The sequence below is a fragment of the Mchenga conophoros genome, linkage group LG9, assembly GCF_057382185.1.
Source record: "Mchenga conophoros isolate Kocher_MC1m ecotype Shallow Benthic linkage group LG9, M_conophoros_male_GT1.1, whole genome shotgun sequence".
NCBI lineage: Eukaryota > Metazoa > Chordata > Actinopteri > Cichliformes > Cichlidae > Mchenga > Mchenga conophoros.
In genome coordinates, this window is record NC_140534.1 from 36,589,603 (window position 1) to 36,617,602 (window position 28,000).

Genomic DNA, 28,000 nt, shown 5'->3' on the forward strand with positions numbered 1-28,000 from the left:
AGAGTGTGCAGCAGACTGACAGGAGCAGCTGTGTGTGTGTGTGTGCGCATTCTTCCTTAAATAGACTTCCTTCCTTTTCTCAAGCTTGATGTCCGTCTCTCTGTCAGTGCCAGATAAACAGCCGCTTGTTTATGCCATGATTTTGCCAATAGGCATTGATCCTTCTGCTCTGCGTTGCTGAAACATGTCCAGATGTGAGGTAGGATATCAAAGTGTCTGTAATGGGTTTTTTCTTCAAGTATTGTGTCATTTCTCATTATTACACATAATCTATGGACATCTGTGGTTTGATTTCTTTGCATGTGAGGATTGGATGGGTTGTTACCAACATCAGGTGATAATTTCATGTCAGCAGCACCTTCAGAAATATATTTACTTAGAAAATTGGTGACACGTGCAATGCGATCTTGCCCACTGTGTGTGGATTTTAAATCTGTTTCTAACCTACAGGAGGCAAGAAATGCAACTGACTGGTCCCAGAGACGAGAGTGGACATTTAAGAAACTTCTGAACAGCAGAAAAACATCTGGACAGACACTGGAAAAACAGCTGTCTTCAACCTTGATCACATCTGTTGATCTGAGGCCTGTTAGGAAAAAAAGATACCTGAACATCACATCACAACATCTGTATTGTAGAAATTAATTTGAAACATTAGAACAACACCTAGACAAGAGGTTCTGGCCTCTGAACACAATCACATGTAATATCTGTCCCACAGCAGAGAAACATGTGCTTTCATCACCACACAGCTGGTTGAGTTTTTGAAAACTAATCAGCTGTGTTCTCTGAACTCTGTGAACAAGGAACGTGGGAGATGGGAGGAATAGTGTGTACAGAAGAGATGAAGGAGGAGAAGAGGAGGAGCGAAGGGAGGGAAGACAGTTTGACATCAGCAGACAGAATACGAAGATTCACCGTCAAACAGTTTGGATACAATGTTCTGAGCCTGGCTCGCCGAGGTCTGAAGGTATGACAGCAACACCTGCTTTTAGGTACAAATGGCCACTGCTGCCATCTCTGTGGTTTCAATTAATAATGTACAAGCACACATCCTGGTGTCTACACTTGTACATTCAGAGTTTAGCCCTATGAGATCCAAGATCCAAGTGTTATCTCAGATGCAGGTTGAAGCTCCATCATCAGCCTGCACTGTGATCAACACCTCTTTCATCCTTCTGGGAACGCAGTCAATTATTCAGATATGATCTGATCAGATATGACAGCATCTGGTTCCTCATGCCAGCCTTAATCAATCTTCACTTATTTAAACTCCTTTGTTTGCTTTCCAACTCTTGCTGCCTATGAGCAAGTGCAAATCCACTTAGGATTGTTTTCTTTGAATCACTGCAGAGATTTTAGTTTCAAATATGAAGCGCCTTGAGGTAACTTTTGCTGTGATTTGGCACTATATAAATAAAACTGAATTGAATTGAACTGAATACCACTGGTAACACAGAACCAATTGAAACCTCACCCACTAACTATAGTTTTGAATACTGCGCAACACATGATGAGATCCCTGTTATATACACTCAGGTCAAAAGGTTTAGAAGTTTTTTTTTATTAGAAATTATACATTTTAATATCTCTTTGCACTCTGAACTGAAAGCATAGTACAAACAAGCAGTTGCAGTTAAAAAAGAAATCATGAACTTGTTACACCCCCACCTGGGGGGAACCCAGAGGCAACCAAAAAAAACCCTCAAAACGAATAACAGCCCCACTCCCTGCTCCCAAGGAAAGATCAACGCTGCCAAGGGTTTGTGGTTTTACAACAATCAAATATTTTATTAAAGGTAGCAAGCGTCAGGGTGGTCCCAATATATAGCCATCCCCATTCAGTCTTCAACCAACGGTCGCCTCCACCTTGAGCTTCCATTAGCACAAACAGCAGAGAGATGAGGGTATGGTACCACAGTGTGGTCCAACACTGCTTTTATGCAGACAGAGGGGGCTGTAAGTAATCCAGAACCACCTGTAGGAGTTAGTAGCACCAGCTTTCATCGCCTGATCAACCTCCATTACTGCAGAACAGCTTTAAACTGTTAACCCATGTTGTGTTCCCTGAAAAAGGCCTTTTTTTGGATAATTCTGAAATGCACGTTATTTTTCAGTTTTGGGTAATCTTACCTTTGTTTAACCTCTGAGAGTTCACCACTTACCTTTGTACAATTTCAGCTTTTCATTGGATTGAATGACTTGAACTGGACAAAAGTTCGGCTGTTCTAAAACTTTTGACTGGCAGTGTGTAAACATATTTTAACTGTAGATTTGTTTCATAAGACACTGACCCAAGTTTAAATATTTAACTTCTTTTTAACTTCTTCATCTGTCAAAATGAACACTGGCACATTTGTGAACAAGCATTAGATCAGTGCCAGCGTGACATTTATCAGTGACTTTTCACACAGTAATCACACCATGTGATGAAACGATGGGCATTTTCTCCTCACACAGTACAGCACAGTATGTTTTGGGCTCGTGTTAATAAATACTGATGACTTTAAAACAATGAAAATATGAGCTGGCTTCAACAGGAGAGGACATTTTGTTACGGTATGGAGGAGGACTCAAGCGCAGGACTCCGGTTCTGATGCTCACAAGAAGGGTTTATTTACAAGTCACCAGGTGTATATGCAAGAATGTGCGGGGGGTGTTATATTGTTATATACAGCGGAGTGGGGGGAGAAGGGGTCTCCAGGGAAAGGACGCGTTCTTCAGAATATCCACTCACACGATCACAGGCTCACACTCCGACACTGCCACACGGGAATCACACGGGGGAAAAATCCAGGAAGCTCTGTGGACAGGGAGACAGGGTTAAGAACGACGCACAGAGGGAAACACTCTTAACTAAACTTGCTGTAGCTTGACTTCACTAACGCGTGGTAGAGATCGATCCAGCGACGAACAGCAGTCACCTCCTGGCTTAAATGCTGCTCCCCTTAATGAGACCCAGGTGTCTCATCTCCCGAGGGCGTGAAACCACAGTGAGTTCCGCCCCGGCGAGAGAGAAGAGGAAGAGAGGGAGAGAAACAGAGAGGGCTGATCAGCGTGCAGCTGATTCGCCTGGCCGTGACAGTACCCCCCCCCCGGACGGGAGCCTCCCGGCGACCCCCAGGCTTGTCAGGGTGAGCCGCATGGAACGCCCGCACCATACCCCGATCCAAGAGGGCCGCCCGCGGGATCCAAGAACGCTCCTCCATCCCGTAGCCCTCCCAATCCACGAGATACTGCAGACCGCGCCCCCGGCGCCGGACATCCATGATCCTCGAAACGGTGAAAGCCGGGTGGCCATCAATGACCCGGGCGGGTGGAGGGGATCCGGAAGGAGGGCACAGAGGACTAGAGAGACACGGCTTCACCTGCGACACGTGGAAGGCGTTATGGATCTTCATATTCCGGGGCAGTTTAAGGCGGACAGAGACAGGGTCAATCACAGAGTCGACTTCAAAGGGACCGATGAAAGTGGGAGACAGTTTCTTGGATTCAGACCTGAGTGGGATGAATCTGGTAGACAGCCAAACCTTTTGTCCAGGTGTGTAGGTGGGACCAGGGGTCCGGTGGCGATCCGCCAGGCGCTTATTGCGTTCCACCGTGCGGAGAAGGGAGGCCCGAGTCGCTCTCCAGGCGCGCCGACACCTCCGAAGATGCTGTTGGACAGAGGGAACAAAGTGCTCACCCTCGACGGCTGGGAAGAGTGGCGGTTGATAGCCCAAGGACGCCTCGAAAGGGGACACACTGGTGGCAGAGGAGGTAAGGCTGTTATGAGCATACTCAATCCATGACAGTTGCTCGCTCCAAGTTGACTGGTTAGTGGAGACCAGGCACCGGAGAGCTGCTTCGAGCGCCTGGTTAGCACGCTCCGTTTGGCCATTTGTCTGTGGGTGGAAACCAGAGGAGAGACTGACCTGAGCTCCGAGGGCACTGCAGAACTCCTTCCAGACACGTGACGTGAACTGCGGTCCTCTGTCTGACACAATGTCCGTGGGGATTCCATGGAGGCGAAACACGTGGTCAGCTAGCAGCCGGGCGGTCTCTAGAGCAGTGGGGAGCTTAGGGAGGGCGACAAAATGAGCAGCTTTGGAGAAGCGGTCCACAATGGTGAGAATAACAGAGTTACCTGACGAGACGGGCAGACCAGTGATAAAGTCAACAGCGATGTGCGACCAAGGGCGACTCGGAGTCAGCAGAGGGTGAAGGAGGCCAGAGGGTGGTTGATGGACGCTCTTGTTTTGAGCGCAGGTCGAGCATGCGGAAATGTACTCGCGGACGTCTTTGGCAAGGGAAGGCCACCAGGCGAAATGTTGGAGGAAGGTAATAGTGCGGTGGACCCCCGGGTGGCAGGTGAATCTGGCAGTATGAGCCCAATGTAACACTCGTGACCTTACTGAGGAGGGGACAAAGAGCAACCCTGGAGGTCCCGTTCCAGGGTCTGGTTCTGTCCGCTGAGCCTCTCGAATAGCCGACTCGATCTCCCAGGTCAGGGCCCCGATTACACAGGTGGGCGGTAGAATGGGAGAGTCCCGAGTTGCGTCTTCGGAGGCGGCGAATTGGCGTGAGAGGGCGTCTGGCTTGACATTACGGGAACCGGGTCTGTAAGTGATTGTAAACTGGAATCTAGTAAAAAACAGGGCCCACCTGGCTTGCGTGGCGTTGAGGCGTTTTGCCGATTGAATGTACTCCAGGTTCTTGTGATCGGTCCAGACCACAAATAGCTGGGCAGCGCCCTCTAGCCAATGGCGCCACTCCTCCAGGGCTAGCTTGATGGCTAGTAGCTCTCGATCTCCCACATCATAGTTGCTCTCTGCAGAGGTGAGACGGCGTGAAAAGTAGGCACAGGGATGCAGCTTACCTCCTTGCTGCTGGGAAAGCACCGCCCCCACTCCAGCGTCCGAGGCGTCCACCTCCACAATGAACTGCCGGTCGAGATCGGGTTGGACGAGAATGGGCGCCGAGGCAAAGTGGTCCTTCAGATGGGCAAATGCTCGTTGAGCCAGCTCATCCCAGCAGAAGGGAACCTTGGGAGAAGTAAGACGGGTCAGAGGCAGGGCCAGTTTACTGTAGTTGCGAACGAAGCGCCGATACATGTTCGCGAACCCCAGAAAGCTTTGAAGCTGTCTACGGTTGGAAGGGGTTGGCCAGGCGACAACGGCTTGAACCTTTGCGGGATCAGTCTTGAGGTTACCCCGATCGATGACATGGCCCAAGAAGGAAACAGTTGAGACATGAAACTCACACTTCTCCCCTTTAACAAAGAGACGATTTTCGAGGAGACGCTGAAGGACTTGCTGACATGGCGTTTGTGGTCGGCGACAGATCGGCAGTGTTGGGAAGGTTACTTTTAAAATGTATTCCATTACAGAATACAGAATACATGCCCCAAAATGTATTCTGTAACGTATTCCATTACATTACTCAATGACAGTAACGTATTCTGAATACTTTGGATTACTTAATATATTATCATGCTTTTTACAACAACGTGAATGTACTATTGCTGTGTGATTTATTACTATTACTGAAGGTCCGCGGCTCCGAACTGTAGTAAAGGGACCTCTGACTAATACGGCGGGGTCCCTGTCGGCTCGTAGCCGAAAAATAGCTTTACTTTGTTGTCTGGGTCAACTTTTCTCGCGAGAGACAGAGAGAGGCGTTGAAAGGCTGCTCCAACGGAACTTATTGTTTTCGGAGGAAAACACGAACACGGTGTACAGTCGAGTCTTAATAGCTTACTTACAACTGGGCTCGTCAGGCACTCTTCTTGGCTGCAGTGGTTATTATTATATTTACATGCTTCCAGCTCCCGTTTTTGCTCGGTGACAGCTCGTACTTTTCCACTCCCCTTTTTCTCCCTCCTCGCGCTCACAGACCCATAACGTGTATGGCAGTCCATTCTCCCTGCAACACGGACTACACTGCCCATGAAATTCATAAAATTCCATAAAATCCATAAAATCCATAAAATTCTTTAGAGCTATGCTTGTAGCATTCTGCCTGTTAGCTTAGCACAGCAACAACAACAACAACGAAAAGGCGCTCTCTCACCCAGGAAACACACAGTCGCAGAGAGAGAGAGAGAGCGTCGCCCTGTAACCATGGCAACCGTAACGCTGCCGCCTGGAACAACAGAACGTAGCTGTCAAACAAAACCCAAACAGTCCTGACCCGCGACAATATGAAACAGGAAAGTACCGCAGTGTAATCCATTTAATTCAACAAAGTAACTGTATTCTGAATACCACCTTTTTAAACGGTAACTGTAACGGAATACAGTTACTCATAGTTTGTATTTTAAATACGTAACGGCGGTACATGTATTCCGTTACTCCCCAACACTGCAGATCGGGAGAAGATGAGGATGTCATCCAAGTAAATGAAAACGAAATGGTCGATGAAATCTCGGAGCACATCATTCACGAGAGCCTGAAACACAGCTGGAGCATTGGTGAGACCGAAAGGCATCACAAGATATTCGAAATGGCCCAGGTGAGTATTGAAAGCAGTCTTCCACTCGTCTCCCTCCCTAATCCTCACCAGATGGTAGGCGTTGCGCAGGTCCAACTTTGTGAAGATGGTGGCACCCTGGAGAAGCTTGAACGCGGAACTCAGCAGAGGGAGGGGATACTTGTTTTTAACTGTGATGGCATTGAGGCCGCGATAGTCAATAGAGGGCCGTAAACTTTTATCTTTCTTGGTGACAAAAAAGAAACCAGCGGCAACAGGTGAGGACGAGGGGCGAATGAGACCAGGGGCAAATGACTCATTGATGTAGTTTTCCATGCTTTCCCGCTCCGGTCGAGACAGGCTATACAACCTACTGGTCGGGAGCGGCGCGCCTGGGAGGAAGTCAATCCCACAATCGTACGGCCGGTGAGGGGGAAGGGAGCGTGCCTTATCTTTACCAAACACTTGCGCCAGGTCGTGATAAACAGACGGTATGGAGGACAGATCAGGCGGTTTTGAAATAGTTTTATTGGGTGGTAGGCTCATGGCGGGGGTGGCGGCTTTTAAACAGGACATGTGACACTCCTCCCCCCACCCCGAAATACTTTCTTTCCTCCAATCAATCACAGGGTTATGTTGACATAGCCAGGGATAGCCCAAGACTAGTGGTGTGAATGGGGCTTTAAAGACGTACAACTGTATGGTTTCAACATGATTGCCAGAAAGAGACAGGGAAATCGGTTCTGTGACATGAGTAATGTCTGGAAGACGCTGGCCACTAAGGGCTGTGACTTTGAGTGAATGAGACAGAGGCTCCGTGCTAAAACCTAATTTTAGCGCCAGCGAGGAATCAATAAAATTCTGTTCTGCCCAGGAATCGATCAGAGCGTCGAGAGAATGAGTCTTGAGACGAACCGTTTGCTTAGCCGCAATCATGAGACGAGGAGGAGACTGAGAACAGGTGACCTCGCCCACCCGTACACTCCTCGCTACTGGCGGGCGCTGTCTTTTGGCCGCGCCTGGCAATCCATGGCAATATGGCCCTTGCGGCCACAATAAAAGCACTCACCAGCTCTCCAGCGACGATACCGCTCCTCGGACGACAGTCTGGAGCGGCCCAGTTGCATGGGCTGTTCACTTTCTTCCATGCTGTCCAATGAGTGACTGCCGCTAGGCGTGCCCCCACCTGACGTCTCCATGCGCCCCGGGGGCCTCTGGGAAATGTAGTTTCCGGTTCCCCGACGCGCCCGTAGGTGCTCATCCAGCTTCACACATAGTGTAATCACATCAGACAGGGTCTTAGGAACATCTCTCATCAACAACTCTCTCTTTAACTCATTACAAATATTATTCAAGAGAGTACTTACAGTGGGGCAAAAAAGTATTTAGTCAGCCACCGATTGTGCAAGTTCCCCCACCTAAAATGATGACAGAGGTTAGTAATTTGCACCAGAGGTACACTTCAACTGTGAGAAACAGAATGTGAAAAAAAAAATCCATGAATCCACATGGTAGGATTTGTAAAGAATTTATTCGTAAATCAGGGTGGAAAATAAGTATTTGGTCAATAACAAAAATACAACTCAATACTTTGTAACATAACCTTTGTTGGCAATAACAGAGGTCAAACGTTTACTATAGGTCTTTACCAGGTTTGCACACACAGTAGCTGGTATTTTGGCCCATTCCTCCATGCAGATCTTCTCGAGAGCAGTGATGTTTTGGGGCTGTTGCCGAGCAACACGGACTTTCAACTCCTGCCACAGATTTTCTATGGGGTTGAGGTCTGGAGACTGGCTAGGCCACTCCAGGACTTTCAAATGCTTCTTACGGAGCCACTCCTTTGTTGCCCGGGCGGTGTGTTTTGGATCATTGTCATGTTGGAAGACCCAGCCTCGTTTCATCTTCAAAGTTCTCACTGATGGAAGGAGGTTTTGGCTCAAAATCTCACGATACATGGCCCCATTCATTCTGTCCTTAACACGGATCAGTCGTCCGGTCCCCTTGGCAGAAAAACAGCCCCATAGCATGATGTTTCCACCCCCATGCTTCACAGTAGGTATGGTGTTCTTGGGATGCAACTCAGTATTCTTCTTCCTCCAAACACGACGAGTTGAGTTTATACCAGAATGTTCTTCTTTGGTTTCATCTGACCACATGACATTCTCCCAATCCTCTGCTGTATCATCCATGTGCTCTCTGGCAAACTTCAGACGGGCCTGGACATGCACTGGCTTCAGCAGCGGAACACGTCTGGCACTGCGGGATTTGATTCCCTGCCGTTGTAGTGTGTTACTGATGGTGACCTTTGTTACTTTGGTCCCAGCTCTCTGCAGGTCATTCACCAGGTCCCCCCGTGTGGTTCTGGGATCTTTGCTCACCGTTCTCATGATCATTTTGACCCCACGGGATGAGATCTTGCGTGGAGCCCCAGATCGAGGGAGATTATCAGTGGTCTTGTATGTCTTCCATTTTCTGATGATTGCTCCCACAGTTGATTTTTTCACACCAAGCTGCTTGCCTATTGTAGATTCACTCTTCCCAGTCTGGTGCAGGTCTACAATACTTTTCCTGGTGTCCTTCGAAAGCTCTTTGGTCTTGGCCATGGCGGAGTTTGGAGTCTGACTGTTTGAGGCTGTGGACAGGTGTCTTTTATACAGATGATGAGTTCAAACAGGTGCCATTCATACAGTTAACGAGTGGGGGACAGAAAAGCGTCTTGCAGAAGACGTTACAGGTCTGTGAGAGCCAGAGATTTTCCATGTTTGAGGTGACCAAATACTTATTTTCCACCCAGATTTACGAATAAATTCTTTACAAATCCTACCATGTGAATTCATGGATTTTTTTTTCACATTCTGTCTCTCACAGTTGAAGTGTACCTCTGGTGCAAATTACTGACCTCTGTCATCATTTTAAGTGGGGGAACTTGCACAATTGGTGGCTGACTAAATACTTTTTTGCCCCACTGTATCAATGCCGACTGCCCCCAGCCAGTTTCTTCGGCCAAGGTCCAGAATTCGACCGAAAAATCCGCCATACACCGCCTCTCCTGCTTCAAATTTAACAGTCTGTGGGCAGCCGCCTCCGCTCCGGTGCCTCTTTCAAAAACACTTTTAAATTTGGTGAGGAAGTCCTCGTAAGAAATGTCTGGGGCTGTTCTTACAACAGCTTGCGCCCAGTTTAATGCCGGCCCATGTAACAATTGAACCATAAAGGCGATTTTGGCCCCATCTGTCTCATATGTTCTTCGTAACTGACGGAATTGTAGGGTGATCTGAGTCAAAAATCCACCACATTTATTGAACTCACCCGAGAAAGGCTCCAGCGCTGGTAACGATCTCTCTGGAGGTTCTGTGGAAGCCGGCGTGGGGGAAACAGGCGGAGCGGCTGCAGATGGATTTGGAGCCGATAGCTCAGGAGAAACAGACGGAGGGGGTGAGGGTGGGCTTACCGACGGTAGACGTTGAGCGAGGGCTTGAGTGAGTGCGGCCAGTTGTTGATTTATGTGCCGAAGCATGTGCTCGTGGCGTTCCAGAATTGCCTCCGGGGTGAGGACGGGTTGCTGGGTGGGATTTGAGTCCGCTGAGTCCATGATGGCTGGATCATTATTGTTACGGTTTGGAGGAGGACTCAAGCGCAGGACTCCGGTTCTGATGCTCACAAGAAGGGTTTATTTACAAGTCACCAGGTGTATATACAAGAATGTGCAGGGGGGGGGGTGTTATATACAGCGGAGTGGGGGGAGAAGGGGTCTCCAGGGAAGTCCAAGGGAAAGGACGCGTTCTTCAGAATATCCACTCACACGATCACAGGCTCACACTCCGACACTGCCACACGGGAATCACACGGGGGAAAAATCCAGGAAGCTCTGTGGACAGGGAGACAGGGTTAAGAACGACGCACAGAGGGAAACACTCTTAACTAAACTTGCTGTAGCTTGACTTCACTAACGCGTGGTAGAGATCGATCCAGCGACGAACAGCAGTCACCTCCTGGCTTAAATGCTGCTCCCCTTAATGAGACCCAGGTGTCTCATCTCCCGAGGGCGTGAACCCACAGTGAGTTCCGCCCCGGCGAGAGAGAAGAGGAAGAGAGGGAGAGAAACAGAGAGGGCTGATCAGCGTGCAGCTGATTCGCCTGGCCGTGACACATTTAGGCCATATTATTGGTAACTGGTTGAAATATTAATTATTATTTTAAATGATTAAGCTGTTTTATCGAGCAACATTTAGGAGCATTCAAACATCAGGCTTTCCACATGTCAGCTGCATTTTCTGTCTTTTGTGATGTAAAAAAATTAAATATGTACACTAAAGAACAGTGCTGTGAGAACTTTTCCAGCTGTGTGGTGAATTCTGAGTGGAAAGCAGCAGCTTCCTTTTCTGTTTCACTCTACAGGAGGTTCCAGATGAACTGTGGGAGTTGTTGGAGTTGGACAAGCTGAATTTGTCTCTCAACAGCCTGACTGTTCTTCCTTCTCAGCTGGCTCTGCTGTCTAACCTGGTGGTCCTCAATCTGTGGGGTAACCAGGTAAACACACCTGATACCTGACATTCCTCCTCCACTGAACCATTTTAGTTTTAACATATGACATCGCAGGAGTTTGTCAGGATTCATTCAAAGACTGACTCCCACATGGTTACAGAATAATTCAAACGTTTGATGCTAAAATTTTTATAAACCAGATGTTTATTTTATGGTAGAACATATGAGGATGGAAATGAAAGCAAATACAAAGTTACACAAGAAAACACTCATGTAACACGACACACACATAGATATTTATCCCTCATGTTGATCAACAGTAACCCTTTATTGTACAAAAAAACTAAGGAAACACTCATGAACCCTGTTAAACCGTTTAATGCGGTGATTTTAAAAACAGCTCTTCCATGAAATTATATCATCTTATTAGAGAACAGGTGTTGCAGGGGAGAGGACAGACATACTATTCCACAAACACTAGATCCTACATTTCCCATGATGGACCATGAGAGTCTCTTGCTGAAGCCTGATAAACATCCAAGTCTTTTATTCAGTAATAGGAGGTGTTATCCAGGTGTTTTCACGAGCTCACCAGTGAGAGCATATTGATGTTCATGTGTTTAATTTAAAGTAAAAGTCATGTAATGTACCTATGAGTGAGGTACTGACCTCCTTCAATCCCTCCTTCTGCCTCCTCCTCCTGTGCAGCTGCTCAGTGTCCTGGATAAATAAAAGTTCTAATCCCCACTGAAATCTACCAGGATCCAGTTTCTGCCTCCACCCTCCTTCAACCTTCAGCAGCATAATGAGCCCTGAGTAGTGCCAGCATGCATGGCAGGCTGTTTCTGTCATATGCTGTTAGCCTTGCTTAACCTGTGAGCTAAACCTGTTTGTGAAATGTTTTGTAAACAGGAAATTTTCAGCCCTCAACACTTGATAAAGTCTCTTATTCAGAGTTTTATTTTCCCTGTGTCACGGTCTGCGAGGGCAGACCGTGAGGAGGGTGTTTGGAGGACCCAGGTGCGGACACAGACGAAGGAGGCAAAACGTTTACTGAACTTAAAGTGAGCCTTTATTAGGGCCGGTAAACAGTAAAGCAAAAAGAACCAAACATAAACTATGGCAATGACCTAAACAAAGGGCCTAAACTGGGAAACAACTAAAGACTAAGAAAAACTAAGACTGACTTGGACTGTAACTAAGAGGTACGCACATGACATGAAAAAGCAAAAGACAGTCTTCTGGACTGGTACATGAAAGGCTATGAGAACATGACCAGAAGAGAGACTGAAAAACTATGACTCATGACGTGTAGCTAGAATGACAGGAATGTTAACAGACAACACGACACTGACACGAAGACACACTGGGCTTAAAAACACTGAGGAAGTCATCAAGGAATTAGAGACAGAAGGGGAACACAGCTGGGAGGAATAAGACCTAATGAGACAGGGGGAACAACGCTAGAAACACTGACATAAGACAGGAACATGAACCTTCAGAGTAAAACAGGAAACAAGACACCACTAAACAAAGACGCAGACACGACACTGAGAGACAGACTAGACACTGAACTAAACCTGCAATAAGCATGAGAACACAAAACCTACGGACTAATCCCTAAACAAGAATAACTGAAACATAGAGTCATAATCATCATTATCATCATAATAAGAAAAGAATCCAAAATGCAAAAACACACTAAAACATAACAACTCAAAATACTGGGTCAAACTGACCCAGAACCGTGACACCCTGTGTCTATAATTATTCTATATTTCAATCTGGATTTCAGGGCACTTTGTGAAGAGTTTAATTCTAACATCTTTCACTTTATTTCCTGGAATGGCTTCTCTTATATCTGTTTCCTTATATTTATGGTAAGATGCTTGTTCCTGGTGTTATTTGTGTGTTGTGTGTGTGCAGCTGAGCAATTTGCCACCAGAGATCGGTCAGCTGAGGAAACTCCGAGTTTTATTTGCCTACAGAAACAGACTTAAAGAGGTTCCTGAAGAGCTGGGCGCCTGCACACAGCTGGAGGTACTGCTGAAAATTCTTCAGCTTCTCACTTTAGCGCTACTGACATTGCTACTGTGATCACTGCTCCTGAAAACAGCTCTTTAAAATGTTGTGCAGGTTTTATTTTAGCAGGTAAATATGCTTGACGTTTTCATGCATGCTCATTCATCCAGGTAAATAAATCTCCAAAAGTTGATTCTGTTCATCTGGACGAAGCGTTTTCAGTGGGAGAAACGTTTCGTCACTTGATGCACTTTATGCACTAAGATGCACTAAATAGTTTGGGTTCAGGTGGTGTTTGTGGGGTGTGGTTTCTGTTCAGCAACTGGAGGAAAGGTTGGCCACATTTATAGTGTGGCTGATACAAAAAGCTCCTCATGTTTTGCTCTGGTTGCTACAGTTGTCTGTAGTTTTCTTTGTTGCCTGCAAATACTCAGTAGTGCATAATTTTCAACCAGAAATGGGGAACGTTTGCCTTCAAAATAAAAGTTGTTTGTCAGAACTGCAGCCACTATATTTAAAAAAGGGGTAACTTTTACTTAGAAGGGGACCCTATTTTCCATTTTGTGTCTGTTCCACGATTGGTTGAAGAATACCTGGACAGTATTTGCGGACAAGTCTCTCATTTCCATTTAAATTGTGGGTATTATGCAGATATTTTTGCCAAACATGTGGGGAATACTCATTTTCCCTCACAACAGATGATTGCCATAGAATAGTTTCTAGGTCTGTGTGACTTGGGTCTCATTCACTTGATCCTGGATTGTCACACATCCAAAATGACGGAGAAGCGGTTTGTAGATGCATACACAGGGGACACATCATCAGTGATGTTTCCTGAGGTCATGAAGTGAGGACCCATCCTTTTGATCCAAATCTACCTGCAGGCTCTTTCTGCGGCTTCAGTGGCAGAAGTGATGGCCTACCACTTTGTTTGTTCTCAAGCTGCTCCACTGGCACTGATTTACATGTTCTTGGTACTTTAGAGAGGTCTATAGTGTCTTGCTAGGGTCTTGCTAATGACCTACCAATTTTATTGAGGTGCGTTGCAGCAGGGACACGTGGAAAAGTTTCAGGATACTGGCTCTCGAGGACTGGAGTTCATCCCCTATGGTCAAGAGTTTAACTGAGGCTTCTCTCCAGCCCTAACAAAGGAGATTTTCCTTTGGCTGCAGATCTGCACTGAAAATGCATTTACCACACACTTCAGCAACTGGTCCTGGCATTGGCCGGAGGCAGTGGCCCTCCTAAAAGGCTTTTTAGGATATTCTCCTTTGGGCATAGAAGACATGTTGGTGCTCACTCTTGTCACAGATGTGCAGATTTGCTGGACTGGGTAGCACATCATATGCAGCTTGGCACATGAAATGAATGTGCTGAAGTGCCAGCTATCATCTCAGCTTCTTGCTCTTTCTCATTTTGTCCATGCCACTCTGCTCCTGCATGCTTACCATCCTGCTGGTCCTGAACTCCTCCTGACCTAGATGGTTTCGTCCTTAATAAGGAAGAAAGGAAATTAAAAACAAAACAAACCCAATATGTCCGAAACCATGGCATAAACAGAAACAATGCCACTGAATACAAAAGAATAAAGAGACCTTTAGGAAACAACAGAACAGATGATTGTCAGTTAAAGGTCCTTAACTATCATACACTATACACTATATTTTCCAGCAAGTCTTTTCCCTTAAAATAGCACAAAGTTTGCTTTGCTTTTGGTTTGGAGCTAAACAGTGCAACACAAGATTTTGGATACACCTAAAAATAAGACAACGGTATTTTTGATCCACTTATTCTGAGGTTTACTGGATTTGCAGTGGAAAACAGGAGTAATATATGTGGTTATCTAAACCACCTGTTCTAGGTGCTGAGTTTAGCCAACAACCAGCTGTCATCGCTGCCGGCTTCTCTCTCTAATCTGACCCAATTGAGGAAGCTCAACCTCAGTCACAACCTCATCACTCACATCCCGGGCTGTGTCTACAACATGAAGGCTCTGGTATGTTCATGTGGGGCTAATATCACAAATTCGAAATACTGTGTATGTTTACGTGTGCTAAACTCTGGAATAAGTAGTCTGGTTATTCAGTACAACTACCTGTAGAAGATTCAGAGAGGATTAGCTAATATGTTTAAAATCCCCAGGTGTTCCTTCACTTGGCCTTTAACCGTCTAGAGAACCTGGCAGAGAACATTCAGGCTCTGGTGGAGCTCAGAATTCTCATTGTGGAGGGAAACAGCATCCACTCATTGCCCAAGGCCCTCTGCTGCCTCACCAGGTAACCACATCACCAGGTAACCAAATCCACGTAACTCCGCCCCACTGGAGTGGCGTGTGTGTATCACATTTGTATTTGATTTGATTTCAGGTTGGAGTTACTGAATCTCGACTTTAACGACATCAAGGATGTTCCACAGGTAAACAGCTCCACTGGTGAAGGATGATGATGATGATGACACTAATCATTTTGATAGTAATGGTCATCGATATCTTCAGAGATGATGGTGATTATGATATTGATGACAACTGGTGCCCTGGCATCTCCAGTACAGGGCTCCAATCCAGGCTTCACATTAAAGCTTTGTGATCAGCCTGCCTGTCTTTAAACCTGCTAACAGATGCTAACAGAAATTATCAATGAAAATTAGTTCAACACTTTCACCATTAATTTATTCTAACTCTAGTTTATTTCACCCTGCCCTGTGCGCATTACCCTAGAACTGTATGAAGCATGGCTACGTGAAAGGTGAGCTCACAGGCAGTCTTTCTCAGAAAAAGGAAAAAGACTCTCTGCATGTTGTGTCAACTTTTTGGTCCACTCTACTTCAACAGCAAAAGCTTTCAAGCGTGTCTCTATTAGAGATAGGCCGATCCGATATTACATCGGTATCCGTCCGATATTACGTATTGGTATCGGTCCGATACTGACCTAAATTACTGGATCGGATATTGGAGAGAAACAAAAAATGTAATCTGAACCATTAAATATCAAAAAAGCACCTCACAAAACTTGCGACATGCCGTAACTCAGCTCATAACCATAGCACGTCGGAGCAGTATGCGTAACGTGATAGAGCAGCTGTGGCGTGTGAGACCTGTCAGTGGTCTGGTTGAGTATTTGGAGTCTCGCTACCAAACATGTAAACAAACATGTAAAGCATTCCCACCTTAAGCTTATCAACCGATATATGGAGCGACTGCCTCTCATTCTCTCTCGCTCTCCTGCTGCTACTTCAATCATGAAACTGATCAATGATCAGCTGATCGGCTTTTCTGTCGAGTCCGTCTCTCTTCTTTGTTTTTGGCCCACTTTGCACCAGAAAGAGGAAACCAGCATTTGAACAACAGCAGCACGTTTAAGCTTGATAAGCTGTTGATAGAATTTATTTAATATTACTTTCTCCACCAGGATCTTTTTCTACGTAGATGACAGCTGGTAACTGTGCAGGGGCGGGTCTAGCAAGGTTTAGCCAGATGGATAGGTAGGGCATTAACAGGGAAAGGGGGGCACAAAGACATACTTTCCTTTCTTATTCTCATTTAAAATGTCTAGCTTTTATTAAATAATTATCTGACTCTTACACCCAAAGTTTTAATCTGATGTAAAATGAATAGAAGTCCATTACTGTATATAGTAACTGTTAAGTCTAATATACCCTATTAAGCTATAGTACTTTTTCCTTTGGGAAGGTACCATCTGTGCAGTCTGCAATTCTGTTGAAGAAAGATGTTGAATCTATTTAATTATTGTAGAAAAATAATTGATTTCTGTGCATTTTTTTTTTACACGTGCATTAAATTAAAGTTGATTACATCAATTAAGCATCACGAGGCTGAGGGTGGGGGGTAGTTCCCTATATTTTTTTGCTAGGAGTTTGCAACCCTATTAGTTAGGTTGTTTAATATTTCTGCTAAGTACTCTTTAAAATACCAGAATAGGGAGGATGGTGCAGGTTTAAGTTTATTGAGTTGATCAGTGTTGCTGGACTATGAAATATTTTGGGTGCAGTGTATTTTTTGCATACAGGTATAACAGAATGGCTTTAGTGTTTTGTTTTTTAAACTTGAGTATTGTCAGGGTTTCTGGGTTGTTGACCCAGTATTTTCAGTTCATGCCCACTGTTTATCCTCTGTACGTTCCACTTCCTGTTTTGTGTTACGTTACTCTGTGTGCATTATGTTCTAGTTCTTATTCCATGCATCGTTAGTTCAGTTGTGTTCAGCTGCTCACTCACCTGTCACCTATCAGTCATTGTTCAGCCAGTGTATTTAAGTCCTCAGTTCTCTCCGGGTCGGCGTTGTGTCATTAATGTTGTCACTGCTGTCTATGCACCTTGTTTGCCTTCCAAGTCCAGATCAGTCAGCCGTTCAGCCAGCCAGCCAGCCAGCCATCTCCTGTTTTCGTCATTCCTCCCTCACAATAAACACCCTGCATCTTCACCGTGACTCCTGCATTTGAGTCCTCCTCTCCACATCCACTCAGCAACCCCTAACAAGTATGAACTTATACAAAATGCAGCAAGATATTAAAAAAACAGTTTTATTGATTAAAAAAAACACTATATTGGATTCATATCAGTATCGGAAGATATCCAAATTTATGATATCGGTATCGGACATAAAAAAGTGGTATCATGCCATCTCTAGTCTGTATACATATCCACATTCACACAACAGCATTTCTCACGCTAACGCTTAATTCTCACATGTATTTCAAGTTCAATGCCATGAAAAACGTATTTGCTCCGTTCTTTATTTCCCCACCTTTTTAAGGACACACTGACGTGTTTATTTAAACAAATGTTAATATTAGACAAAGGTAACCTGAATAAATGCAAGATGCAGATTTTTAAATGGACGTATTCATGGCACTGCTAACACTGCGCAGCTATTTCTTTCCAATATTAAACCTGGACCCTAACACCATGTAAAGGGTTAGGTATAATGAAGCATAAGATGTATGTCTATCTGTCTCTCCATAACCTTCAGTCTCTTTCACAATTCTGTGATAATATTACTAATAATGGTGATAGTGGTGCTGGAAGCATGGTGATGACTTCGATGATACTGATGATGATAATGATAATAGTGATGACTTTATTGGTGATAAACACAATGGTTACTTTCAGGAGATGCACCAGCTGTCCCGGCTGGAGAAGCTTGCTTGCCATCCTCTGGATAAAGGACTTCACATTGTCCACAACCCGCTGCTAAAACCAGTGAAGGAGGTGCTGGAGGGCGGGCTCGGTGCACTTTTTAACTACCTGAGAGCAGGGTAGCTTGTAACAACATAAGAAATGGATTTAGAACTTTTTCAATACATTTTAACTACTTAAAGTGTTGAATAGGGAGCAGGAGTTTTTAAACTACATTAGAGCTGCAGAATGGACTTATAGCCACCCCAGTGATTTGTGCGAGGCGGGGCTTTTGTTGTTCTTAAACAACCTGTGGGCTTGGAACAGGGGCAGGTGACTGAGATGACTGAGCATGTGTCCAAATGGATGTATGTAGACTAGTAAAATTTTTCTTAAAGAGAAGTAACTTTGAATCCCTGAAGAGGTTCACACATGACTGCCAGCACTGATAAGTGGACTGGACAGTATGGTCCAGCACCTATTAACCCTCCGACCAGTTTCCCCAGGAAACAGGCTCAGCCCAGTCAGTCCTCATGTTCTGATCTTACATCATCAAACAAGATCCAGATGAATACGATCAGCTAGTGGTTCTTATCCCTGTGCTTAGGACTCATTCACTGACACTTCCTGTCATATTTCTGCTCATCTGAATTTATTGAACTGGATATTTCTTTTAACTGTATTGATTATGCAGAACTTGGCACTGCATTTACCCCTTTTATAGCTCTTCCAAAGACCTTTAGATAATACTGACATCATATGTTAACCCTCTGCTCAGGTTCTAACTAGTCTCCTTACTCAGTGAGATAGAGTTCAACTGTCACAGTTGACCAATATATGGACTGGTTATATTTAAGTAAATCTATACCTGCATAACCACATATGCATGTGACATTTCTACAAGTTCAGAAAAACAAAGTAGAAGATTGTTTTAGTTTCTTGTTATCTCACATTTCTACTATGGAGGACCACAAGAGCCGCGCGCATCGAAATAAAGAATTCTGTGCTTAAATAATGAATTGTAGAACAAAATCTGCATTTGTAAATTCATTTTTGAATTCCAATTTAATAAACTGATTTTTAAAATGCTTTTTAAGTCTTCATTTCAAAAACATTTTCAAATTCCACTTTGATAAACTTCATTTCAAAAATCTTTTTCGAATTGCACTTTAATAAACTGCATTTCAAAATCCATTTCCCTGTTCGCTCAGGGATTAACATGTGGATTAGCAGTTGGATTAACAACTTCATTTTAAAAATCCTGCTGCTATTCAAATTAGCCACACTGTGGGATGTAAGGAACTCTCTGATTGGTTGGACAGATGTTGGCTGCCTGCCAGCCTGGATTTTTCTAGCTCATAGCTTTGCCCTGCTGAGAATCCTGTGTGCTTGTACAAAGGCCGTTCAGCCTCGGGATTTACATTCGGCTCGACACGGATATGTGAAGGATGAAGGGACCCTGCAGCGAAACAGAGAGCCCAACCTCTGACTGAGTGCCTGTTTAGGCAGTCTGACCACCTGTGAAGGTAACGTGCTAACATGGCTAACGCTAGCATCACCGCATGTAGCCCCGTTATTTTAAGGTCATCTTAGCTTATGAAAATTTTACGTCGCAGCTGTACGAGCTAGCTACGTGTTTTGTAAGCTGCTGTGCTCTTCACAAATAAAGCTGGAAGCAGGTCAGGCTATTAGAACCAGCACTGAGCCCTGTTACATTCATACAGTGTTAGAGCAACGGCTGCAGCCTACAGCCTTTAAACTAGGATTAAAATGCTGACAGTAAACTCGTCAGTCCAGATGTTACCACATTATTTTGTGATACTTAAGAGTTAAAACAACTGAGACAGGCTGATTAAAATAACAGCTGTCAGTTCTCTTATTCAATATATCAAGACTGGAGATCACACTACTGATTTCAGTTCATTTAATATGTGAGTGCACAGATTAATTCTCAACTGGACATAAATGATGATCAAAGGTTGAATATATGATGAGTTCATCCAATCCCAGCCTCTAAACACAGTGCGCTGAATCTTAGCTTTGAATGTCCAGTATATTCTAATCAGTGAAATGTAAGCATTCACTGAACCTACAGTATCTCAAATCACTTTTATTGTCACATCACATGTGCAGGTACATTGGTACAGCACATGCGAGTGAAATTCTTGTGTGCGAGCTTCACAAGCAACAGAGTTGTGCAAAATACAATAACATTAACAGGCAACAACACAAACGAGCAAAATACAAGAATGGCCAACCTGAAACTAATAAATATATGTACAATATATAATAGTGTATGCATTTCTGGATGTGTATACTAAATATTTTCCTACGTGTGTGTGTGTGTGTATACACATTTTTACAAATTAAATAGTAAAAAGAAATTAAAATAAATAATAATAATAATAATAATAAAATATATAAAATATACAGAGTTGAATATGTGCAAAACAAGTGGCATTTATATACAGTGTGGAGTGCATAATGTTGAAGTTCCAGTAGTGAAGCTGAGGTGTCTATGACGTGTTCAGCAGTCTGATGGCCTGATGGAAAAAGCTGTCTCTCAGTCTGCTGGTACGGGACCGGATGCTGCAGAACCTCCTTCCTGATGGAAGCAGTCTGAACAGTTTATGGCTGGGGTGACTGGAGTCCTTGATGATCCTCCCCGCTTTCCTCAGGCACCGCTTCCTGTAGATGTCTTGGAGGGAGGGAAGCTCACCTCCAATTATCCGTTCAGAGCACCGCACTACTCGCTGGAGAGCTTTGCGGTTGTAGGCGGTGCTGTTGCCGTACCAGGTGGTGATGCATCCAGTGAGGATGCTCTCAATGGCACAGTGATAGAAGGTCCTGAGGATGCGGGGGTTCATGCCGAATCTTTTCAGTCTCCTGAGAAAGAAGAGGCGCTGCTGCGCCTTCTTCACTGTTTTGTTTGTGTGTACTGACCACGTAAGATCCTCAGCCAGATGTACACCAAGGAACCGGAAGCTGCTCACTCTCTCCACAGCAGCGCCGTTGATGGTGATGGGGGTGTGTACTTCTCTGCACCTCCGGAAGTCCACTATCAACTTCTTTGTCTTTGCGACGTTGAGGGTGAGATGGTTGTCTTGACACCAGTGGGTCAGGGCGCTGACCTCCTCCCTGTAAGCTGTCTCATCACCGTTGGTGATAAGACCCACCACTGTAGTGTCGTCCGCAAACTTCACAATGATGTTGGAGTTGTTAGTGGCTAGTCGTAGGTGTAGAGTGAGTACAGGAGAGGGCTCAGTACACACCCCTGTGGAGCACCAGTGTTCAGTGTGATGGGGGATGAGGTGATGCTGCCCAGTCTGACCACCTGGCGTCTGTCAGACAGGAAGCTAAGGATCCAGCTGCAGAGGGAGCTGCTCAGTCCTAGATCCTGCAGTTTCCTGTCCAGCTTCGAGGGAACGATGGTATTGAATGCTGAGCTGTAATCTACAAACAGCATTCTCACATACGTGTCTCTCTTCTCCAGGTGTGACAGGGCAGTATGTAGTGTCAGGGCTATGGCATCATCAGTGGACCTGTTGTGGCGGTATGCGAACTGTAGAGGGCCCAGTGAGTCGGGTAGTGCAGAGCAGATGAAGTCCCTGACCAGCTTCTCGAAGCATTTGCTTACGATGGGGGTCAGGGCTACAGGTCGCCAGTCGTTCAATGAGGAGATGGTGGAGGATTTGGGTACAGGGACGACGGTGGCCATTTTGAAGCAGGCTGGGACTACAGACAGAGAGAGGGAAAGGTTGAAGATGTGTGTGAACACTCCAGCCAGCTGAGCCTGAGGACTTGAGGATGTGGCCGGGAATCCCGTCCGGACCAGTAGCTTTGCGTGCGTTCGCCTTCCTGAAGCACTTCCGCACATCCTCCTCAGACACAGTGTGCGCACTGACGTCATCCGCGGTGCGCACACTGTCCGGTCTCATGGTGTTCGCTGTGTCGAATCTAGCGTAGAATACGTTTAGATCCTCACACAGAGAGGCCGTGGTCTGCGGTGTGCTGGTTTTCCCTCTAAAGTCTGCGATCGTGTTTAGTCCCTGCCACATACTCCGAGGGTTGTCAAACTGTTGCTCCACCCTGTCCCTGTACTCACGTTTGGCTGCTTTGATCGTCTTCCGGAGTTGGTAATGTGCGTGTTTGTAGTCCGATGTGTGGCACATGTGTGGTAAAGATACAGATAATGAAATTTAATTATTGATGCAATATACATCATGAGAAACAAAAGCTGAAATTGATTCAGTTTAGTACTTTTCTCTGTATGCTCTGTGATTATAAAGGCCTTAAATTCTGTGATATATACTGTAAATGATTTTCACACAGGTCTTAAAGTACTTAAATCACTGCTGATAGTCTGGTTGTTTATATTTTCACGTTTTTGTGTCTGTAGAGCTGTTTGATGACGGTTTGGACTCCTCCACTCTCTTTTTTTTTTTTTTTTTTAATAAATAGGACAGGGGGAATGAATGAGAGAGAGAGGGGGAGAGAAAGAAAGAAAACCCAAGGGGAGAAGAGACGGTGAGAAGGGGGGGGAAGAGAGACAAAAAAAAAAAAAAACTCCTGGGTCACCTGTATGGAGAAAAAACAAACAAACAAACAAACAAACAAACAGAGGAGACAGCAAACAACAAAGAGCAACATAATAATAGAGAAAACAAAGCACCATCACAATAAACTAGCTAGTCATAGATATCAGTATTTACTAAGTAATAAACGATATTGTGCAGCACGCAAGATAGACAGCGCACAGTGTGCTTTGAGGCAGCAGCCAAGAAAGCTTTAGTCCGCGTCTGTGAATACCCATGTGTGCATACCTGTGTGGATCAGCATGCTTGCATTCCAAAGGTTTCTCCATGTAATGATCTGCTAGGGAGTGTGGGGGGGCCACAGCCCCGTCCTCCAGGGTGTGAGGCGGGTATGGAGGAGATCAAAACTCCAGACATCCAGAGGCCCCCAGAACACAAGAGACCATGGAAGACCAACAGAGGGGCAGCCGCGCCACTGTTCCAGTAAGAGCTGAGGAGAGTCCCAGATGAGGGCTCACTCAGCAGCCGCGGAGCAGAAGCCAGGGGGAGTTGCAGTGACGCGCCCGTGAGCTCCGCCGGCCCCCAGCTGCGCCTGAGTGACCGAGCCCTAGGCCGAGAGGCCGGGGGCACCCCACCTCCAAAGGGGCCCGAGCGAGCCCCAGGCCCCAGGCCCCGACAAGCGGCCGCCAAGGAGTGAGCCGGTGTGTACCCGGACGCCCACCCCCAGACACAAAGAACCACCAACACACCGACACCTGAGGGAGTCCGCCACCGGCAGGGGAAGTGGTGGTGGGTGGAGATAGGCCTCCAAACCTTGGAGGGCCTGAGGTGTCCCCAGAGAGGTGGCGTCTGATACCCAACCTGACATATAGACACAGACATACAGGCACACACAGACACAAACATCCATTCCCACCCTCATGCTCTCATATGCACTCACTCCACACTCAACCAACGTGGAGACAGACATAAAGAGACGCTGTACACACGATCACACTCCCCAAGCGTACTCTACAAACCGGGTCTAGGTACCCTTGCCCCTGGAGGGGGGAATTGCACCCAGACCCAGGTGGTGTTACCCTTTTCCCTGCGGTGGGGAGAGGCAGACCACCCCGACTCCGCAGCAGCAGGGAGGCCCCACACCCCAGACCGCAGTCGGACGGCCAACTCCTCCTACTAGCCCCCCCGCTCCAGCAGGCCGCAGAGAATGGGGGTGGGAGAAGACTCCAAACCTCCCTCCACCCGCTCATTGTAGTGTTGATGCATATGTGTTCTAAGGTGCAATTAAAACCCAGGAGGGCATGGAGCTACCTGCCAAGGAGCAGCAGGTAAGCGCATGGTCCCTCCTGCTAGCCCTCAATGACTAAGTGTATTTAAAATTGAGAGGTGGGCAACGACGTCAGGGGTGAGGTATACACCCTGATACACCTCCTCCACTCTCTTGAAGGCTTTCCTTACTTCATGCTCGGAGATGACGAGCACGTTTCCGGTGTTGGCAGTATCTTCCTGTCTGCAGCCGTTAGCGCCGCTAGCACTAGCATCGTTGGAGTCCTTAGCTTCAGCCTCGAAGCGAGCATAGAAAGTGTTCAGCTCGTCTGCCAGAGTCACGGCCGCGTTCGTCATACCGGTTGTTGGTGCTTTATAGTCCGTTATTGTCCTTAGTCCCCGCCACAGGCTCCTAGAGTCACTCTGTTGGAGTTGTGACTCTAGTTTCCTCCCGTAGCGCTGCTTCGCCTCTTTCACCGCCTTCCGCACATCATATGACGCTGTTTTTTTTTTTTTGTTTTTTTTTTTGCCTGTCCCGTTTGGCTCTTTTGCCATCAGAATTGTTGTCTAAAGGCAAAGAAAGATGCCCAACAGATTTACTTTACCAAACTGACCATCCCAGCCTTGCCGTAATGGTCCATTTGATTCACCTTTTATTGTTTATTTTATTTTCACTTACTGAATACGGGACAGACTTGACTGGGGGAAAGAAGGGGAGAAAGAAAGAGGGAAAGAGGGACAGGGGAGAAGGGCAAAAGACAAAAACCATCAGAACGGGCAGAAAAAAAAATGCATATATCAATCACCTGGACCGCCTGCTGAGAAAGAAAAAAGAAAACAAGCAGAAGAGAACAAGAGTAATAGAATAAACAACATCACAATGATATATGGGAATATGACAGTAAATACTAAATGTTAAACATTATTGTGCAGCACATAAGATCAACAGAACACAGTGTGCTTTGAGGTAGGAGCCAAAAAGGGTGTAGTTTGTGGGTGTGATCACCCGTGTGTACACCTGTGAGCATGGACGCGCTTGTTTTTTTTTGTTTTTTTTAAAAGGTTCCTTCATGTAATGATCTGCTAGAGGGTGTGGGGGGGCCATGATGCGGTTTTGTACGGGTCCATGTCCCCCGTCGTGAGTCCCGTGTTGTAAGCAGCGGTGCGGGTTCTCAGAGCGTCGCGGATGGTTTTATCCACCCACGGCTTCTGGTTGGGAAACGTTGTGATAGTCTTTGTCTCCACGGTATCATCCGCTAGTTTCCCGATGAATCCCACAACCGCTTCCGTAAACACGTTGACGTCATCATCGGAGCTGTTCCTGAACATGCCCCAGTCTGCGTCGTCGAGTGCGTCCTGTAACGCGGCAAGCAGGATGCTAGGCAGAGGTGTGCGGTGTGCACGAGTTCTCAGCCTGTTCCTGACGCCGGCTCGTTTCCCTCGCGGCCGCCACTTCGCGTCTTGTCCTTTGTTCTCCCTCAAGATCTCACTCGGCCAGCTCGGATCCAGAGTTAAAAACTTCGAATTGTAAGTACATTGTATACCAATAGAAACAAGAGTGTCACTGTCATACCTAATGTACCCAATGGTGATGATTTTGCCGATTTAAAAACTCTGAAAACTAACTTGAAAAACAAAAACAAAGAAAAGGTGGTCGGAGCAGTCGTGACGGCAGCCGACCTCACCGGCGCCATCTTTTCACAATACAGTCACAAACAAATACAGAAAAACAATTCACATATTTCAGTCACATTTTTCCAAACTCTCAGTCGCACACATATTTAGGAATGGAAGGGAGTGAGATCCTGAGGTAAGTGACGGACAAGGTAAGCGACTCATGTTGTAACTGACGTCAGACGCCGGAGATTTTGGCGGAAAATTAAAGCGAATGGTAGTTTAGAATTGAACAAATTCCTTTAAGCCTCAGTATTACCAAATACACTTATCAATTGTCTTATAACTTACAATACTTGTCTAAATCATCTCCAACACCCTGGAGAACAGCGGGGAGAGTTTAGAGGCTCTCCAAGATGACATCAATCAGTGCTTCCAGGATCTCGTAATGAAGAAGGCTCAGAGTGCATCTTCCCTGGCCAAATCTGAGACGCCGTCGTCGAAAAAATGTCGCCCGGCAGATTCCCCCGGCACAACATCGCCAGCAGACAAAGATATTGCCAACATACTGGAGTAAATCGACAAGCGATTGTCCAGTTTTGATGCAAGCCTGTCCTTGGTGGAAATTCTTCACCAGGAATTTAAATCCTTGTGAGAATCCCTGGAGTTCAGCCAGCAGCAGGTGGAAACCCTCGCTGCTGAAAATGCCACGCTAAGGGAGTCGGTGAAATGTCTCACAGACAATGTTACCCAGCTAAACAGAAAAAATAAATAAATAAAAGAGACAGCTATTGATCTACCAGCTTGTGGCATGCATGATAATCTTGTATTTTCTGGTATTCCAGAAGCCGCTGGAGAAGACACGGAGACCACGGTGAAAAGCTTCATCAAAACCCACCTAAAGCTGCCGGAGGACATGGTGAAGAACATCGCCTTCGATAGGGTACATCGCATCGGCCCCATGCGGGCTGCGACCGGGAGACCACGTCCTATTGTGGCCAAATTCAGCCACTTCAAACAAAAGGAACAGGTGAAAAGTCGTGGCAGGGAATTAAAAGGAACGGACTTCAGCGTAAACAACTAGTTCCCAAAAGAGATCCTGGAGCGACGCAGGGTCCTCTTCCCAATCCGACGCGGCTTCATCCAGAAGGGCTCCCGCGCTGTCATCGCTGTGGACCGGCTGTACGTGGACGGACAGCTCCACCGAGACCCCAACATCACTCCGTGGCTGTATTAACCTCACACCAGATAAGAATCCGCTACACCCTTTCCCTATCCACTCACACTAACTTGCATTAACATCTGTTTAACTTACCAGTATCAAATCGCATCTTAAGTGTGATATCATAGCAGAATTTACACCGTCACTCTAGTCAGACTCGTAGTCAGACTCAGGGAGCATCTCGCCACACATTTTTTTCTCTCTCTCCTTCTCTTTATTTATGAACAAGTGATGTATTCTTTCCACCTGTCTAAGCGACACACAAAGCGTACATCCCTAGTTATACACACACATCTATGGGTGCACTGAGGTTCATTACATGTAATATAAATGGAGCTGGCTCCAGAGAAAAGAGGTTAAAAATATTTAACCAACTCAAAAAACTACAGGCAGATGTTGTCCTTTTACAAGAGACCCACAGACCTCTTAGAGGTTCGAATGAACTTAAAACACCTGAGTTTCCCAATGTGTTCTCAGCTTGTTATAATTCTAGACAAAGGGGAGTAGCAATTTTAATACATAAAAATATTAATTTCATGGTACTCGATACAGTTATAGATCCAGAGGGCAGATTCTTAATCATTAAACTATCTATACTTGATAAAAAAGCTATGTATTGCAAGTGTATATGGTCCAGATGTTGATGGTCCCTCATTCTTTCACGTTTTTTTCAGTGCATTCTCTGAACACTTAGATGGCACACTTGTTCTTGGAGGCGACCTCAACCTTCGACTAATGAAGAAATGGATAGGCTCAATACAGCGGGAACTCAGCGTAATTGGCAGTCCACAAATATAATCAAACAGTATATGAGCGACTTTGGTCTTTGCGATGCATGGCGCTCCCTTCCCCCCCAACAGTAAGGAATATACTTTTTTCTCACATCTGTGCATCTAGCCACCTGGGGGACTCTTCAACTGGTGGGGGAGGCTGTTACATGTTGCAGGAGGTCTCCTCTCTTCGGGAGATATAGGAGAGGTGGAGGAAGATCTCAGCCCGGGCATCTATTGTCCTGTGTAGTCTGGAAGATGAGTGGATGATGGGGTGGGTGCAGTTTTTTCTGTGGTGGGGTCGGGTGGGCTGTCCCGGGCTCTGTGCCCCTCCCTTCCCTCCCCATCTCCAGCTGCCTCCCTCTTCCCGCTCCACCACAATCACCCACACATGCAGGGCCTTGGGGTAAAGGTGTGTCACCAGGGTGCAGGAGAGGCATCCCCCCCTCTGTCCCCTTTTGGCTTTCTCTGCCTCAATTTTATCTCACAACTTAGACATT

The 28,000-nt window shown here is 46.0% G+C and overlaps 1 protein-coding gene across 3 annotated transcripts; it reads left to right on the forward strand.

Moving 5' to 3' along the window:
• LOC146567830 (uncharacterized) lies at positions 1-27,747 on the forward strand. 3 transcript variants are annotated; one of them, XM_085285779.1, is made up of 9 exons: positions 1-199; positions 451-588; positions 807-970; positions 10,852-10,983; positions 12,865-12,978; positions 14,822-14,956; positions 15,103-15,236; positions 15,327-15,375; positions 18,088-19,182. In XM_085285779.1, exons 3-9 carry the CDS (start codon positions 818-820, stop codon positions 18,235-18,237), a joined length of 867 nt encoding a protein of 288 aa, XP_085141905.1. In that variant the 5' UTR covers positions 1-199; positions 451-588; positions 807-817; the 3' UTR covers positions 18,238-19,182. The 3 variants fall into 3 exon arrangements, with proteins under 3 accessions (XP_085141905.1, XP_085141907.1, XP_085141906.1); XM_085285781.1 differs by lacking the exon at positions 18,088-19,182 and adding an exon at positions 26,354-27,747 and having other exon boundaries at positions 451-970; XM_085285780.1 differs by having other exon boundaries at positions 451-970; positions 10,855-10,983.
• Positions 27,748-28,000: the final 253 nt, after the last annotated feature.